Genomic DNA, 18357 nt, shown 5'->3' with positions numbered 1-18357 from the left:
GGGGGAGTGGGAGAGGGAGAAGCAGACTCCCTGCTGAGCAGGGAGCCCGATGCGGGGCTCGATCCCAGGACCCTGGGATCATGACCAGAGCCGAAGGCAGACGCTTAACGACTGAGCCACTCAGGCGCCCCATAAATAAATAAAATCTTAAAAAAAAAAAAAAATCCTTTCCATAATGGGAATAGCAAGGAAACTTGCTTATCTTGACCATTGTGCTGGATAGAGGAGGGAGAAAAATCTCCCTTGAAAATTTATAACCACAAGCAAACCCACACAGGGATTTGTGGTCCAGAATTTATGTTATCTGCGAGGACCCAAAAAACCAAAATTTTATTTTCAAGTGGCTTCAGGTTTTAATTGCTTCCAAACACATGGCATAAATAAAAGAAATATTCTCTGGAGGAACCCACCTTCAAATCAGGCCTCAAAAAATTCCCACAATTAAACACAAGAGAATCTGCCCTGAATGTCAAAACTCACAAAACACACAAGCAATCAAGACACCATGGGGGATATCCAAGAAACAAAATAGGAGAATCAGACACCAAATAACATTGAATATTATAATCATACGTAAGATAAGTGTATTTTTAATTGGCAAAAATTAATAATAGAGGGGATTTTAATATACAAGGAAAAAAGACTAAAAGTAATGATTTTGTAAATTTGCAAAACAAGTAGAATTTCTAAAAATAAAAAATATATAATTGAAATAAAAACCAATGGCTTGGTTAAACAGAAGATAGGCACAATAAAAAAAAAGAAAGAAATATTCTGAATAATGAGAGTGGGAGACAAAGAGATAAGAAGTATGAAAGTCAAAAGACTTAGAGAGTAGATAAGATATTACGTGAATCTAACTAATTTCAGAGAACAGACTCAACTTCACTAGTAATCAGGGGAATGCGGGGTGAAACAATGAGATGCCATGTTACCTTTCTCCTCTTGGTAAAATTCATGATACCTAGTTCTGGCAAGAATATTAGACAACGAAGAAGTATTTTAGTATCTAGTGGGGGGTGTAAGTTGGAACAACTACTTTGGAAAGCAGTTTGGCAGTTTTTGTTTTGGAGGTTTTGGTTTGTTGTTTGTTTTTTCATTTTTTGTTTTGTTTTGCTTTGTTTTGCAAATTACTGCATACTCCCATTCTTCAAGAAAGGAACACATATGAGTCCAGCCATTACAAAGTCCAGGGACAAGTTGTCTCTTGTTCAGCTGCAAGGGCATCTGCAAAGAGAATGAAAGGTGGAACTGAGGCAGTTCTGAGGATCATCTTGGTCATTCTTTCAACTAATGATTACTGAAGGCCTTTTCTGTAGCCTAATAGTTTAAAGGGCTTACCTCTCCCAGCTAGAGTCAGTTCTAACTTTTTTGGGGGTGATGATATGGTGTGAATCCTCAAATCTGCTGTTTCTCCCTGTAGATCTCACTGTTTGGCTGTTTACTGCCCTTTAGACTTCCCACTAGGGATAGTCCTGAGTACATGAAAGAAGAGCACAGTTCATTCCTCCTGTCGCTGGGAAGGAAAGGTGGAAACACAGTTGAAATCCCTCACTCTCCATCCTGTAACATTCCCCTCAGTTCTGATCTGTGCCTGACTCCTCCGGCTAGTCTGTCTTAGGCAGTTCCCAGGCCTCATTTTCTATAGCAGTCGCTTGGTTATTACAAATACACTTGTAATGAAATTTCTTGTAGTGGGGTTTAACTTGAGAGGGAAGTTTCTCATTGCTTGATCATGATTTTTAATTGTTTGAATGCCAGAAGACTCTACATCTCATTGTATATAGAATGTATACAATGTACGGTAAGCAAAGTTAATCATTAGTAAAGATTTCTTGAAAAAAAAAAAAGACTAAAAATATAAGTGAATGGATGACTTAGCAAAAATTGGGGAATTACTTTTAAATTTTATTTACCAGTGTGGTCTCTTGTCCTTGTGTGACAGATACCTTTAACTGGAAATCCAGAGAGGAATTGGCATATGTATATCAAAATGTATCATGCTACATACAGTCGAAACCTAGGTGGAGGTACTGGGAAGCACTTTGTCCTATAGCTATAAATTTGGTATTTTATGATTTTATAAAATTGGCTGCATCTAGCAAAAATAACAGTATCTCCTGAATTGATGTATCCATACACTTGAATGTACTCTCCAATAGGCCCACTCAAAGCGTTTTTAAACCTTAATTTTCCAATATCAGATCTCATTTTTAATTAAGGCTTAACTTCCACTCTCCCTTGCATCTCCATAAAAGGATTAGGCCAGGCCACATCACATCTGGCTGGGTCTGTGATGTCTTGGGGATTTATGAATGACAAGTGATATTAGAACTGGGGTCGTGTGCAGTCATCCTGAAATCAAAAGCTGAATGCTCCCTTCCCAGCCGCATAGGGTTGGGGTAAACAGGTCATCAAAGGCAGCATCCTCTCTGCACTCTCCTTCTGTTTTCAGAATCTTGCCTCTTAAAAATTCAGAACCAGAATCTTGTGGCATTCTCTAATGAGTAACCTGTAATCAAAAGCAAAGCTGTTTCTTTCTTAACATTGGTTATGAAGGAAGCAAAGGAAGAAAGAGGCTGGAATGGGTGTGAAGGAGAAGCAGAAGGAGACCAGGGTGGGGGGCACTGGGAGTTCACCAGCAGGAGAGACTGCCTTTGCACCCGCCCGGGAGACTCATGGAAAGGCAAGGTCATGGGCCTTGTCTATCGGAGTTCCCACTAATAAGATGAAAAATATGCAAACCAGTGAGTTCACACAGAAGTTCAGACATTCTTGGGGCATTACAGAGAATTATTTTGAAAACATACAATAAGATTATTGAGGGGCTGGTTTGTCAGTAAGCAGCAACGGAGGCTCTGGGAACGTGGGAGCCTTTCCTGAAACCGCACTGGTGACCGCAGGTCGTGGAGGGACACTTTCTCCCTGTGAACAGGGCTGTCTGTGTCCGGCCCGTGTGTATAGTCCATGAGACCCGACTGGGCAGCCCGGAGCTGTCTTCATTTTTCTTAGTGACCGCTGCCACCGAGGCTGTGTTCAGTAAGACTCCTGGGGTCACGCCCTGACTACTTGAGGCCCCGGGCTTCTGCCTCCCCTAAGGGTGAAGTGCTGGAAAACAGGAAGGAGAGGAACAAATATCCCTAAAGATTTCACTGGGAGAGACAGAGACCTACCCGTAGACCTGAAATAGCATCATAAGATAATATATGTGAATATATTTTGAAAAATTCCATGTGCTACGTAAATAAAAGTTAATACTATTTCTCTGTAATTGCATGTCTTAGTGGATCCACAAACTATAAGCACCGAGCCGTGGATAAGCTGGTCCTTCAAAATAGAACCAAGAGTACCATTTTACCTAATCCATAATTCAACCTCGTGGAAATTCAGCTGGAGTTTATGATGCATGAGGGCTGGTCACCTGCCAGTAGAGTCGGAGACCTTTATTTCTTAACATTGGTTATGGGCAGATAGGAAACGAGAAAACAGACACTAGCATCTCATAATCAAGTTAATATGCATCGCTTTCTAATTTTCGAAGCCCTCCTGCTGTGTAGCCTCGGGACCGTGTGAAATAAGTGGGGATTACTATCTCCATTTTCCAGGCAAGGAAACTGAGGCTCAGAGAGGTGGCATGGCTCGTCCCCAGGTCACAGGGCTGATGGGCAGGTGCACCGTGGCTCCAGCATCAGGAAGCAATGCAGAAACGTGGCAGGATAGAATTCTAAACCCAGAAAGTCAAACAACTGAACTGAAGCACCCTAGAGGCCAAAGTCCTTTCCCTATTTGCAGCTCCCTGTGCTGCTGAAACGTGTGTCTGGGGTGAGGATGTGTTTGACTTGCGTCCATTTATGCCTCACCTGTTGTACCTTCTCTTTCAGAGCCAAATGCTCTCGAATAATCTGGACAAAGGAGAGCTAGCTCCAGTGTTAGGGTAATGGCAACATGGTAATACTTAGCACACTCAGCACTTTCCGCCTAGATGTTATCTCATTAACCTTCCCGTGTCCCAGGCAGGCATGTGCTACATGCAATGTTGCTGTAGCCTCCGTGGCTCTAGGAAAAGAGTCCTCCTCTGAGCGCCAAGATGAGGTCCTTCGGATCTGCAGCTCTTTTGCTGGGTGACCGAGGGCCTGAGACTGAGATTTCCTTTTAAGGCGAATGACTGGAGGGCCAGTGGCAAATACTATCTATTGCTGTATTCTGAGTGCAGGATTTAGAAGTCTCATTGCTATAAAAAGGGGTGTATCCCTCTCTCTAACAACACTGAGTAACATATAGGTGCTTTTTAAATGTCTATTACTTGATCCTTACAACAATGTTGGAAGCAGGTATTATTATCATCCTCTCCATAGGAAACTGTTTATAGGAGTCCCCGAGATTAAGTATAAGTACCGTGCCCAGAGACATGCTGGTCTTAGATGACAGAACGGGGTTTGTCCCCAGCTCTGGATGACCTCAGAGCCTAGATGTAAGGTGCCCACATCCCGTGTAAGGGCTGCTTCTGTGCTTCGACCTCATGAGCTGAAGGAACAGAGCGAGGACCCGAACAGACTGTCTGGGTAGCACCAGCTAAAGGCACCGCCACCCCGCCCTCGGCGGCCGGCACCAGGCGGCCGGGACAGGGAGGTGGGAAGGAGGGGACAGGACGGCAGCAGCCCACACGGAGCGCCTCGCAGCTCCTGGGCCTCTCCTCTGAAGTCAGGAAGATTCCGAAACCCAGACACTATTTCCAGGGCTCCGGGGCAGTCAGGGAGTGTGGGCCCCAGTTCAGCAGAGAAACAGGCAGGGGTGGGAAGGGCTTTTCAAAAACTAGATGAAAGGAGAAGGGAGGAGAGAAGTTGGGGAGTCCATTTCGAGGGAGAGGAGGGGGTCCTGCCCGGTCTCTGTCAACTCCTGCTGTTCCAGTAAAAGCCTCAGAGGAGACATGCCTGGTGGGACCGAAGAGCATTTGTTGATTTGTGAGCAAATGGTTTTCAATACACAGAACCCGCATTTTAAGATTTGTCCTGCCAAATTTATAAAGAAGAGAAATGCTCCAGGGGCGCCTGGGTGGCTCAGTCGGTTAAGCGTCTGCCTTCAGCTCTGGTCATGATCTCGGGGTCCTGGGATAGAGCCCCGCATCGGGCGCTCTGCTCGGCGTGGAGCCTGCTTCTCCCTCTCCCTCTGCCGCTCCCCCTGCTTGTGCTCTCCCTCTTTGTCAAATGAATGAATAAAATCTTAAAAATGAAGAAAGAAAAGAAATGCTCCAGTTGTAATGCCAGTGAAGTGAAGGGCTGATGGGCACATACATAATCACATCAACAAGAACGAACCTTTTGAAACCGATTTTGATATGCCTTTATTGTATTTACATTAGCTTCCAGGGTTGATGGGAGAGTCTTGCTAATAATGGCTTTTATATAAAATCGGCTTTAAGGGGAGAAGTAGTTGTGGTCTCGGGTTACTTAGGATCCATGCCGTAATTTCACAGCTAGCAACTCAATTTGCAGTATCATTTGTTTGCATCGGTCCTTGAACCCAGGCCTTGGATTCAGGAATGGGTAGGCCTGAGCGGGGCTGCTCCCCACCGGCTGCCTGGTGACTTGCATGCTGGGTGTACTTTAAGAGTGTTGATGTGGTCAGAGGAACTGACCAAATCCAATACTCACTTTTACATTCTTGCCTGGAAAAGTGAATTCAGATTAGGATCAGCTTTACTAATAAACACTCGGGAAATAATCAGCCACCTTCCCTGAGGCTACATTTCTCATGCAGTGTCCTTGTTCTGGGCATATGACTAATCTCAAAGCTCTGATAAGTAGTGTGTGTTCAACGTAAATTATAAACTGGATGTCATGCTGATGTTTTGGCCTTAGAGTGTTGAAACAGGTATTTCCAGCTCTGTCAGGTCAAACTTAGAGCCCAATGAACACTTTTGGAGGTCTGTAGCTGATTCCTCACCCACCTGAATTTCAGTAACTTATCGTCTCTAAACTAGCATAAAATTACAAACTTCAGGTAGTCATTTGGTTATTCCCATTGCCTTAAGTAGGTGAATAATAAACTGCCCAAAAGGGCGCCTGGGTGGCTCAGATGGTTAAGCGTCTGCCTTCGGCTCAGGTCATGATCCCAGGGTCCTGGGATCGAGTCCCACATCGGGCTCCCTGCTCCTTGGGAGCCTGCTTCTCCCTCTGCCTCTCTCTCTCTCTCTCTCTCTGTCTCTCATGAATAAATAAATAAAATCTTTAAAAAAAATAAAATTAAAATTAAAAAAAAAAAATAAACTGCCCAAAAGACTCATGTTTTCCACTCTTGTCTTTTTCCAAAGGGACAGACTCTCATCCTCAGGGGCCCATGTCAGGGTTTTATCATTCCTCCAGGCAGATTCTCTCTTAAATCCAGGCAGAGTCTCTCCTGCTTTAATTCAGTTTCCGCTCCCAGTTAGGTCTTCAGAAGTCACGGGGAATAACTGTTTGATGTCCCATCCTTGAAAGCCTCCATGAATTTGAAAACAGCAACCAGGTTTATCCAGAGGCTTCTCTACTATGAGATAAAACCCTGATTCCTTTTAACTTTCAATTTTGACTCTGTTTCCTCCAATAGGGGCTCCTAAATCCCCTCCAGTGTCTTCCCATTCTTACTGTGTGGTGATGTAGTTAGGATGCATTCAGGGGCTCATTCTCTCTCAGTGACAGTCTGTAGGCAGATGACTCCAGCTCAAGCATACCATGGAGAATGTCTCTGCAGTCTCATGTCCTCCCCCATATTGCAAGACCTCTGCAACTGTTCCGGATAGCCCACGCAATGCCCCGGGGAGAGAGGGCGTCTCCTCCCATGAGTCTCTCTATACTATAAGAGAAGCCTTTTCCCCATACTCGCCAGGGGACTTACTCTCAGACCTCATAGGCTAGAATCAGGCCACAGACCAGGGGAAGGGGCAGCCAGGATTGTGCAGATCAGTCAGCACTCGTGTCCCCCACTTCAGCCCCACAAGAGGAGTCATTTCCTGAGCACAGAGCTTTGTGGAGAGTGAAACTTCAAACAAAATCAAGGTTCTACCAGCAAGGATAAAGGGGAGAGGGGCAGTGGTCGCTGTTAGGGGTGTTTGCCACGAGTGAGCAAAAATGGGGAGCAAAATGATTCTCCACATAGTTCAAAATATTAACAGTAACACAACAAAACAAGTAATAACTGAAAACCCATTAAGCGCCAGGTACCATGGGAGCTGGCAGGCATGCAAAAATGAGAATCACGGGGTCCTTGACCTGCAGAGCTAGCAAGCAAACAGGGCATCCCATGTCATTTCAAAATTGTATAGAAAGTGATAAGAGAAAGGCATGCAGTGCTCTGGAAGCACGGAGATGGATCACTTAACTCAACCGAGGGGTGTGATTCCTGGGGACAGGCCAAGTGGACTGGCTGTGGGTGCCGAGAATGAGTGAGAATGCATTAGGCTAAGAAAACAATGCTGGGGAGGAATTATGTGGTATGCGACGCCTGATTTTCTAACCTTTGTATAATATTTTATGTTTTATTATTATGACTCTTCTACAGTTGATGAAATAGAAAATCCTTCAAGCCTGAGGGTGGTGTGCACTGCAAGGGTCATTTCCCATGAGTTCAGTTTTTCATATTTTGTATCTGGATGAAATCCATTTTATGATCACTGAATTCCATATTTAAACAAGAAAGCCACTCATCCAGTAGGAAAATGTGTGAGGGAGTGAAAATGAATGCAATTCTAATCATTATGATGTCACTGGCTCTGTAAACGGGTTTGTTTTTAAGTATTATAAGACAACTTCAGTAATTTGAACTGAGGAGGAATCAGAATGAGTAGAAGTCTATCATATAGAATTGTTTTATTACTTTTACTTACATGTATGTTAAGATAGGATAGCAGAGACTTGCTTATGAGGAACGTGTGTTAAATTGGTAAGAATGATTTCCTTAGCATATTCACTACCTCCTTAAAAATGCTCTTCATGGGCGCCTGGGTGGCTCAGTCGGTTAAGCATCCGACTCTTGGTTTTGGCTCAGGTCATGATCTCAGGGTTGTGAGATCGAGCCCTGAGTGGGGCCCCACAATGGGCATGGAGCCTGCTTGAGATTCTCTCTCCCTCTCCTTCAGCCCCTCCCCCCAGGCTCTCTCTATCTCTTTCTTTCTCTCTCTCTTAAAAAAAAAAATGCTCTTCAGATGGCAAGAGACACTGGAAAACAAGCTCTTCTTTCCTTCTGCATCCTTTTTTTCTTTAACAGGTGTAAACTTTAGCCTGGTTTGTGCTGAGTTTATGAGAGAATTATGAATATGTAAAGAATAATCACTTTTTTAAACCTTCTTAGATCCATCCTTGGAGTTCTGTAGTCATGTTTTCATGAGAATACATTCCTCCTCTTATAAATAAATAAAAGATAACTATTCTAATAAACACCCAAGCAAACGTTATAAACAGGCAATTAAGGGTAACAAATCATATAAAATAGGGTTAGATTCCTTAACAATCAAAGAAATGAAAACTAAAACAAGATATCAATGGACAAATCGGCAAAAGTTTTTCTAAAACTATAAATCAGTAAATAAAGTGCTTATGCCCAGGGCTGGTGAGAGGGTGGAGACGTGAGCACTGATGTCTTATTCTGTATACAGAGATGTATGTATGTATAAGGATGTTTACTCTAGGGCCATTTGTTTTAATACAAAATTTTAAAACAACTTAAATGTCCATTAACAGAACACTGTTAAATAATGGTATATTCATGCAATGGAATATTAGACATCTGTCAAAAACAATGAGGTATCTCTGTGTACACTGAGTCTTTAAAATCTCAAGATGTATTACATACACCAAGCAAGGTACAGAACAGAGTAAGAGTTATCTATATGTCCGTGTATAGGGAGTTAATAATTACATTTTTACATTTCTGGAAGGAAATATAGGAAACTGTTAAAGTAGTTAAATAGTGGTTACCTTCAGGGAAAAGGACTCGAGGTAAAGGATGGAAGATTTTTGCTTTGCACTTTATACTTTTATGTATGGTTTGAATCTGTGCAAGAATTGCTTTATTTTATTTTATTTTTTTAAAAGATTTTATTTATTTATTTGACACAGAGAGAGAGAGCACAAGTAAGCAGAGCAGCGGGCAGAGGGAGAGGGAGAAGCAGGCTGTCTGTCGAGGAGGGAGCCCGATGTGGGTCTCCATCCCAGGACCCTGGGATCATGACATGAGCCGAAGGCATCTGCTCAACCGACTGAGCCACCCAGGCGCCCCAAGAATTGCTTTATTTTAAGAGATGAAATGTAGTTTGTTTGTTTGTTTGTTTAAACAGGTTACATCTTCATGGTTTGACATGGGAAAATCCCTGCACTGTAAGAAGAGAAAGTGTAGAAAAATCAGAATGTTATGACCCTGGTAATGACCCTATTTATATCTAGATAAAGCTGTAGACCTACACAGTGTTTGTATTAAGAAGTCTGGACGAAAAGAACTTGAACCATTGTTGGTGTAGCTGCCCATAGCCAGGGTGGAGAAATACTGACATTGTAGAAACCTTCACTTTCTCTGTACTGTTTACTTTTGTACAGTGCTGGTGAATTATCAGAAAGAAAAACATAAATTTTTCCAAGTGAGGGGAAAAGTAAAAAAAAAAAAAGAAAGGAAATCCAGTCCTCCCCCTCCCTTTTGCATGAAGTGCTCCAGTCTGCTCGATGCAAAAACAAGGGTTTGGCTGGCTCTCACCTGGCTCATCCAAGCTTACTCTCACCGCCTTCCCTTTTAAATCCCACCTGCCAGGGAAGCCTTTGTAGTCAGACTGGGATCTCTCCTCTGATCCAACTTATCTACCCAAGGCTGACCCAACTAGAAAAACTGGAAAATCAAAATCAAAAACAGAACGTTCAAATAAGACACTGAAAACGAGCCCAACCTGTAAATGAAATCAACATGTCTTATCCATGCACCATCACTTTGTGCAGCCTGCTGGCAGGAGGGGAGACACAGGCTGGAGACCCAGGCTCCCATGCATCCCCCCACAATTTGAACCCTGTCATTTTTCTCACCTACTCATCATATCTGTTGCCCTAACTTAGGAGGCCGATGAGAGAATCTGGTGAGGCAGGAGGAGTGCTATGCAAAGAAAAGGTGATTAACCACGTCATTGTGCGAGCCCTGGAGGATAAGATTTGTATCGTGCGTTTGGTATGAATATTGCCTAGAAAATTAGGAGAACCTAAGATGTTCATTAACACAAATGTGCTCTGATTTTATGAAGAGAATGCAGTAATAATCCAATCCCGACGATTTCTCTTTTTAATTATTTTTCATTTCAGGATCTCAGCACACTTAAATGTCACTTTCAGTCTTACATCACAGCTGTACCATAAGGAGTGTGAATTGCTCCTGGGCCACCACTAGTACTTGTGTTGACACATTTTTCAGCACTCCTCCCTATCCCCGTTAATAATGAGGAGAAGTTCCTTGTTACTGGTGAGAGCCACCGGAACAGCAAGGAAAAACAGCCCGGATGTATCCAGGCGCTGGGAGTTGAGGAAAGAAACCTCAGGTGAAAGTACCAATCAGACAACCGCTTCTTTCAGGGAAACTGGAAGAGGAGGCTGAGCAGAGCCCACGAGGGGAAGGGGCCAAGCGGAGGTTCCTACAGCCAAGGCGACGATATAACCTACCGCGCAGCTCTTCTTTACCATTTTTTGGATCTTCTTTTTTTTTTAAGTTTTTTTTTATTTATTTGACACGGGGGGCGGCTAGAGAGACAAGTGGGGGAAACAGTAGAGGGAGAGGGAGAAGCAGACTCCCCACTGAGCAGGGAGCCCAACATGGGACTCTATCCCAAGACCCTGAGATCATGACCTGAGCCGAAGGCAGACGCTTAACCGACTGAGCCACCCAGGTACCCCTATTTTTTGGATCTTGTTATTACTCTACTTCCAGAACATTCTACGTGCTGGCGCACCAAACAAGAGAGAGCAGTTTTCCTTGTAGGTTGAGACAATATTTATAGGGTAAGGTTGTCTACTGATGGTGGCTGAATTGTGTCCCCCAAAATAGATATGCTGAAGTGCTAACCCGCAAAGGTCAGAATGTGACCTCATTTGGAAAGAGGGTCTTTATAGATTTAATCAAGTGAAAATGAGGCCGTTGACTGGTGTCCTTATAAAAAGGGGAAATTTGGACACAGAGACAGATGCACAGAGGGAAGAAGATGAAGACACAGGGAGAACATGGTGAGGGGACAGAGGATTGGAGTGAGGATGCATCTACAAACCGGGGAATGCCTGAGGCTACCAGAAGCTGGGAGAGAGGCCTGGAACAGATTCTTTTTTTTTTTTTTTAAGATTTTATTTATCCATTTGACAGAGAGAGACACAGCGAGAGAGGGAGCACAAGCAGGGGGGAGTGGGAGAGGGAGAAGCAGGCTTCCCGCGGAGCAGGGAGCCCAATGCGGGGCTCGATCCCAGGACCCTGGGATCCTGACCTGAGCTGAAGGCAGCCGCATAACGACTGAGCCACTGGAACAGATTCTTCCCCAGAGCCTCCAGAGGGAGCACGGCCCTGCCCACACCTTGATTTTGGACTCTGGGCCTTCAGAGCCGTGAGACAATCAGTTTCTATTTATTAAGTAGATATCCACCCACTTGATGATACTTCGTTATGGCAGCCTTAGGAAACTAATAGATCCGCTCAAGTCACGAATCCTTAACAATGGTCGGAAAAAATGAAGGGAGAAACCTCAGCCCATTCCAGCAGTGGATATTTGTGTGACAAAATAAGTATCAGGGGTGGCTTTTCCACTATGGTGGTAGATTTTTCTGGGAACCCTCAGCCTGGAGATAGTCCTCTTTCTGTGGAGTGCAGAGAGCCAGTAAACCCTCCCTCTGTAGCATGGCAGAGAGGAGAGGTGCAGAGGCCAGTGTAGAGGCTGGGAGGGAGCATATGGTCCTAACTTGGACCATTGCTTGGCTCTGTGCAGGAGTCAAGGAGCCAACACTGTGCACACAGATGCTTAAAGCCCAACATTTTAGGGATGCCTGGGTGGCTCAGTCAGTTAAGCGTCCGCCTTCGGCTCAGGTCATGATCCCAGGGTCCTGGGATCGAGCCCCGCATCGGGCTCCCTGCTCAGCGGGGAGCCTGCCTCTCCCTCTCCCTCTGCCCCTCCCCCCTACTCATGTTCTCTCTCTCTCTCTCTCGAAGAAATAAATAAAATCTTTAAAAAAAAATAAAAAGCACAACTTTTTACCAAATGGAGACAGAGACAGCGCTGGATTCACCAAAGGGAATGAAAGTCCTAAGACCAGGCAGTGACCCATCTAATGCCAACCATGGAGACAGGAATTAGGGGCAAGAGGGTCACAACCAAAACAGAACTGAAAATCTCAAGAATACCAGGAACTGGACCCTATCTGGCCAAGGACTTTTTGCTTTGTTTCTTCTCTCTTTTTATTTTACTTTAAAATTTTCTTGGGAAGCATCACCACTAAATTGGAATGCCAGTGCTTAATCTTTGTATGTATATTTGTGGGAATATAATTTATTCCTGTGTGTGTCATTCTGTTATATGGATTCAGTTCTCCGCTCATCCTTTTGTTATCTTCTTAAAAGAAGCCAGGAAACAAACCCCAAAATCCTCAGATGTTATTAAAGAGAAGCCCCTGGACCAAAGGGTCCCCTTGTGAAGGCAGCCCTGAGCGGGCAGACCCAGGCCTAAAGCTGCCTTACCAGGAAGGCTGGCTGCCCGGGGATGCACTCTCCTCACACCCAACCTCAATCTGTGCAAAGTTGGACAAAGGCCTCAGCCCTGAACCTTTGTTTTCATTGTCCTTAAGACCCAGCTCTTCTCTCCTTTGTCTTAAGAGTAGGCCAGGGTGGGAGGAGCCCAAGGACTGACATCAGAGAGGATCCTAGCAAACAGTGTTACAAACTTAGGGTAATTTCCCCTATTTACCTCAGCCTAAAAAGGAAAAAAAAAAAAAAGACTTCTTTTGTCAAAATAAAAAACATGTGAAAAGTGCAGGTTTGTTGTTGTTTTGAAGATTTTGAACAGGCGAGGTATTTTCCTTGGTGCTCAGTTTCAAAATCAACACAGTGACACCTGCCTGAAAAAGGAAAAACGAAGTCAGCTCTGTCATCATCCTTCCCCAGCAGCGCTCCAAAGTGAAATGAAAAGCATCTCCTTGGCCCCTGCTGCCCCCAAACTAATGACTACACAATGCTTCAGGACCCACCCTGGCCACCCTGGGCCACCCTCGTCACCCCAGGTGTCGGGAGGGGAAGGAGGAAAGGTCATGTTGTTTGTACATTTGGTCATCTTACTACTACTACTGGGCTGGTAAAATTGTTTTTCTGAGAGCTTGTTGTTCATCTGGCTTTTAAAAATTTATTATGCTTCCTTTTTTTCTTCTTCTTCTTCTTCTTCTTCGTCTTCTTCATCTTCTTCGTCTTCTTCTTCTTCTTCTTCTTCTTCTTCTTCTTTGTCTTCGTCTTCTTCATCTTCTTCGTCTTCTTCTTTCCTGAAGGATAAGAGAGAAACAAACTTCCCACAGTGGTGACTGTCACGGAGTTTTCCTCCACTATACAACTGAGTGGCAGCAAGGCGGTTCTAAAAGGCGTGATTTATTTATAAACATATCCGGAAATATTTTAAAAATTAAAAAAAGTGTCAAGAGTGGGGCTGGGTCACAGCCATCTTGAGAAGGAAGATGTGTATTCTGGAGGGGGGCATTAGCACCCCGCTAGAGGTGGTTTTGAAGTAACTTAGGATCAAGTGGAAACATTGATTATACTTACCTTCAGTATCAGATTATAGTGACCTTGGGTTTTAGGTTCTAGAGAGTTTGGGTTCTAGCTTGCCAGGAAGCTGATCTGAGTGGCTCCAGACTTTAAACATAGTCCTGTTTTGTAGAGTCTCGGATGAATGCTGACCTGGCGGTATTTAAGGAACAGCTTCGAGTTTGTCGCTGCCCCAGCACTCACCTTGACTTCCTCCTGCTTCCTATCCTTTGTGTTGCCTCGGTCCCTGGCTGTGACACTTGCAGACGGTGGAGGACCCTGGGAGGATGGGGAAGTCGTTAGCATGACTAAACTTGCCCTTCCCAGGCTCGGTCCACCACCTCTCTATTCTCTTGCTATTCTGTTCTTTCTCTTCCAGTCTAGACGGAATGCTTCTTTAGTGGCTCTAAGTCGGGGGTAGGGAAGGGATGTTTGGTCAAAGGGCATCGAGATGGGAACAGGAGAATCAAGGAGAGGAAGCAAGGGGCCCTGAGATAAAGAAATCAGAGCTAGAAGAAGAGAAATAAATAGAAACAAAGACGATGAATAATACCCGATACAAAATAGGGAGCAACGTGATAAAGAAGTGAGACACAGAGATGGTCCTGCAGAAAGAAACAATTCAAAAATAGAAAAATGTGAGAAACCTGAACACAAACTTAGAAGCCCATACAGGAAAGGAAAGAACCAAATGGAAGTAAGAAATAGAACCCCAAACAGGAAGGACGTCTGAATGAGAAATGCGATTGAGGGAAGGAACAGAGAAGCCTTTGTGGCACGTCTGTAGACCAGAGGGAGAGCCACGGAACAGAGGGAATCCAGGAGTGTTTATTCCTTGCACCAAGCAAACAAAAAATTCATTATTTTTTAATCAGGGAAGAAATGGCTCTGAGAGCACTGGGCCTTTCATGCTATCGGTCTGTCTCTCACTCATCTTAATCCCTTAGGACTTCTTCAGAAGTGTAAGGAAACCCAGCATGAGGAAAACCACATTTCCACCCAGATGACTTTTATATAAAGTTTAGTTTAGAGAGGTAAGTTCTCACAGTCTTAAAGCTGAGTTCCCTGTGCCGGGTGGTAAATGATCTCGAGCTTTTTAGTGCCTATAAATCCCAGGGTAAGTGACAAAAATATCTCAGTTCCTGGGGCGCCTGGGTGGCTCAGTAGGTTAAGCGTCTGCTTTCGGCTCAGGTCATGAACCCAAGGGCCTGGGTCCGAGTCCTGCATGGGGCTCCCTACTCAGCGGGGAGTCTGCTTCTCCGCCTGCCTTTCTGCCCACCTCTCTGCCTGCTTGTGTGCACTCTCTCTCTCAAATAAATAAATAAAATATTAAAAAAAAAATCTTGGTTCCCAAAAATCTGGATAAAAAAAATGAAATAATTATTTGCGTGACTCCCATTTCAGAAGACTGCTTTACTGTTAATAAGTTAGAAGTTGTCGGGGTGCCTGGGTGGCTCAGTCGTTAAGCGTCTGCCTTTGGCTCAGGTCATGATCCCAGGGTCCTGGGATCGAGCCCCGCATCGGGCTCCCTGCTCAGCTGGGAGTCTGCTTCTCCCTCTCCCTCTCCCCCTGCTTGTGTTCCCTCTTTCGCTGTGTCTCTCTCTGTCAAATAAATAAATAAAAATTAAAAAAAAAATAAGTTAGAAGTTGTCTTCTAAGTTTAAATAATTTAACAAATGGAGTAATGAGAAAATGTAAGTAAAGCATAAACGGATAAACGCAACACGTACTCCGGAGAAGTGAAGATCAGTTATTGCATTACTGCAAATTGCTGTTACTAAACATTAAGATAAATTACCAAAAAGATGCCTCTCCGCCCCCTTCTATAATTTCAGGTTATTAATTTTATTCATATATGAGTAATTCTTTCCTCATGTGCCTCTCTCGCCCTGTTTCTCTAGTGAGGAAACAGAAAAAAATAGGCAGTAGATAAAATACTCCAATTGGAACTGAAGCAAATGAAAAAAGATATCAGAAACAAATAACATTATCAGCTTTTAGCCCCATAATAAGTTCTTATTTATTTAGGCCCTATTAATTTGGAATTTATAATAACTTGATTGGGATCTGGGCAGAAATTTTCCTTCATTTAGCAAACTCTGCCTTCCTAAGTAGTACAGAAGAGCGATGTAAATGAGCTTACGAGGGGAATGTTTGAAATACATCTTTGAGCGCTTGAGGCAATCTCATATATGAATAATTAATATAAGAATACATATCATTCTTATCCAATAATTATCTGGTAATTCAGAAGGAATTTGTTAGGTCACCCTGCAGAGGAGGGAGCTGGGGGTTTATCACCAAATAGCTCTGTGACCATAGGCAAGGCACCTAACTTCTTCAGGGCCTTGTTTTTCTTACCTGTAACATTAGGCTGATAACACCATGTCTGCCTAGTTCAAGGGCTTCGTAGGAACATGAAAGAAGACAATGGGTGGGAATCCACTTTGAAATTCATATGGTATTACGAAAATCTATCTTATTTAAAACGAATTTGCAATTCAATCTGACCTTCTGTCCAACTGTCTACAGCAGTGAAGTTTTTAAGCTTTATGTAGCTTCAGTGAAAGGAAATTCCCCAGTGAAATATTGTGTATGTGTGTGTACACACACACACACACACGTATGGATATAAACATTTATCCTCTTTCCACTCCTTCTACCCCTTTGGAGTCATTTTTGGTATCCTGAGTACACTAGATGTACTTAACAGGTTACAACTGAAGAAGCTTGTGTGTACTTGAAAGAGTCTAAGTGTTGGAGTCTGACAGGCTTGGGTTCAAATTCAGGATCTTCCATCTGGATGATTTAGCTTAAACAATGATCTCCTTCAGCCTTCTTTGTCTATAAATAATTATACTAACTGTATAGAACTCTTATAAAGGCTAGGGGAGATAATGTACATAGCATAGTGCCTTAGAACGGAGTAGGCACTCCAAAGAGATGATGATTATTAATATGAAAGATAAGTTGCCTCGAGTAATATTTGCATTGGAGAAAATACTCAGGACTTGTCACTTTGAATCTCCTGCTCCTAGTACAACTTAGCTCCCAAAATATGAAGCCAAGTAGAAGCCTAATCACAGTGTCTGGTACAGTTTTCTTTTTGTTTTTTTTTGCACATAGACAACCTAATACTGCTTTTAGTGAAATGTATGTTGCAAAGTATCAAAATAATGTTTCTTCAGTTTTAAGACATTTGCTTTTTCACATTTGAATGTTTTGGAAATCAGAATGAGCTTTAGAATCATTGTCAAAATAAACATGTCAACTGCTAGGTATAGGAGTCGCTAAGAGGAATTGTCATTTGCCTGGGATGGGTGAATTCAGACAGATCTTTCAGAATAAAGAATATTTACAGCCAGGAAGTATTGGTGTTTCTGCTTCACTCAGTTGCAAAACATCTGTCTGTCAAGCTTTTCAAGAGAAGCTGTTGAACTTCCTGTAAAATGTAATCAATTAAAGAAAAAAATTTTTAATATTCTAAGTCAGGTCAAACTCACAGGCACTTTTATGAAAGGGTCACTTCTGCTTGGCAACTGCCAATGTTCCAGTGAATCCAAGGAATATGTAAAAAAGGCGAAAGATTTATATGATCTGAAGAGAAACCAAAGTATAGGAATCCGTAAATATGAGTGAGGATGGTGGATAATTATGTGAATAAAATGTGTGCTATTTCTTGGTAAAAAGAAAAATTGTGTATATTCAGTGTTACATTTCTGCTTTTCTCTCTCTGATTAAAACTGTCATTTTAATTAGATAAAGTAATCTTTCTTCTAATTGACAGACTCAGCAGAGAAAGCTTCTCGATTCTAAAGTCATGGGTTAATATATAATTAAATTTATACTTGAGATGTCTGCACTTTTACTGTATGTGTGTTATCTACTTCAATACAACATTTAAAAAGTACAGAGAGCTGTTCCTGTGTATTTAGCTTGAATAACTGAAGATGTTTCAAAATACACCAGTTACAGCTTTTGAACTAGAAAGTATAATTTTTTTTAAGCTTATTTATTTTTTTTAGGAATCTCTACACCCGACGTGGGGCTTGAACTCATGACCCCAAGAACAAGAGTTGCATGCTCTTCTGACTGAGACAGCCAGGTGCCCCTGAACTAGTAAGTATAATTAATCATTTATAGAACATACCTTCCTGGCTAAATCCTAGGCACTTTACACATGTTATTTAATAATAATAACTGCTAATATATATTAAGCATTTTACTCTGTGCGAGATACTTACTTGCAAGAGGTGTACCAACATCTCATTTAATTTTTAAAAGAACTTACGAGGAAATGTTTATATAAGGCACATGTAAGTTAGTTACTTATATGAAGTCACACAGTGGGAAAATGGTCAGGGAAAAATGAGAACCCGGGCAATGGGACTCCAAAAGCTTGCATTTATGTACTCCTTCACAGTCACACTCAAAAATATACACGGCAGGTTCCACTGTACTTACTTCACAGATGAACATTCTAACACTCATTTTTTTTTGAAGATTTTTTTATTGTTATGTTAATCCCCATACATTACATCATTAGTTTTAGATGTAGTGTTCCATGATTCATTGTTTGTGCATAACACCCAG

General features: G+C 42.7%; 1 protein-coding gene across 1 annotated transcript in view; it reads left to right on the top strand.

Moving 5' to 3' along the window:
* LOC115943405 (uncharacterized) overlaps positions 1–18357 on the top strand; it is a 42059-nt gene that overhangs the window by 9054 nt on the left and 14648 nt on the right. Inside the window, exon 2 of the mRNA XM_081825598.1 lies at positions 9311–9393. Within this exon, the coding sequence (XP_081681724.1) occupies positions 9311–9393 (83 nt within the window). The remainder of the gene's footprint in view (positions 1–9310; positions 9394–18357) is intronic.

Source organism: Leptonychotes weddellii, chromosome 7, assembly GCF_054177405.1.
Source record: "Leptonychotes weddellii isolate Sample4059 chromosome 7, ASM5417740v2, whole genome shotgun sequence".
Taxonomy (NCBI): Eukaryota; Metazoa; Chordata; class Mammalia; order Carnivora; family Phocidae; genus Leptonychotes; species Leptonychotes weddellii.
The sequence above is the reverse complement of the archived record's forward strand: the minus strand, read 5'-3'. Positions and strand labels throughout refer to the sequence as shown.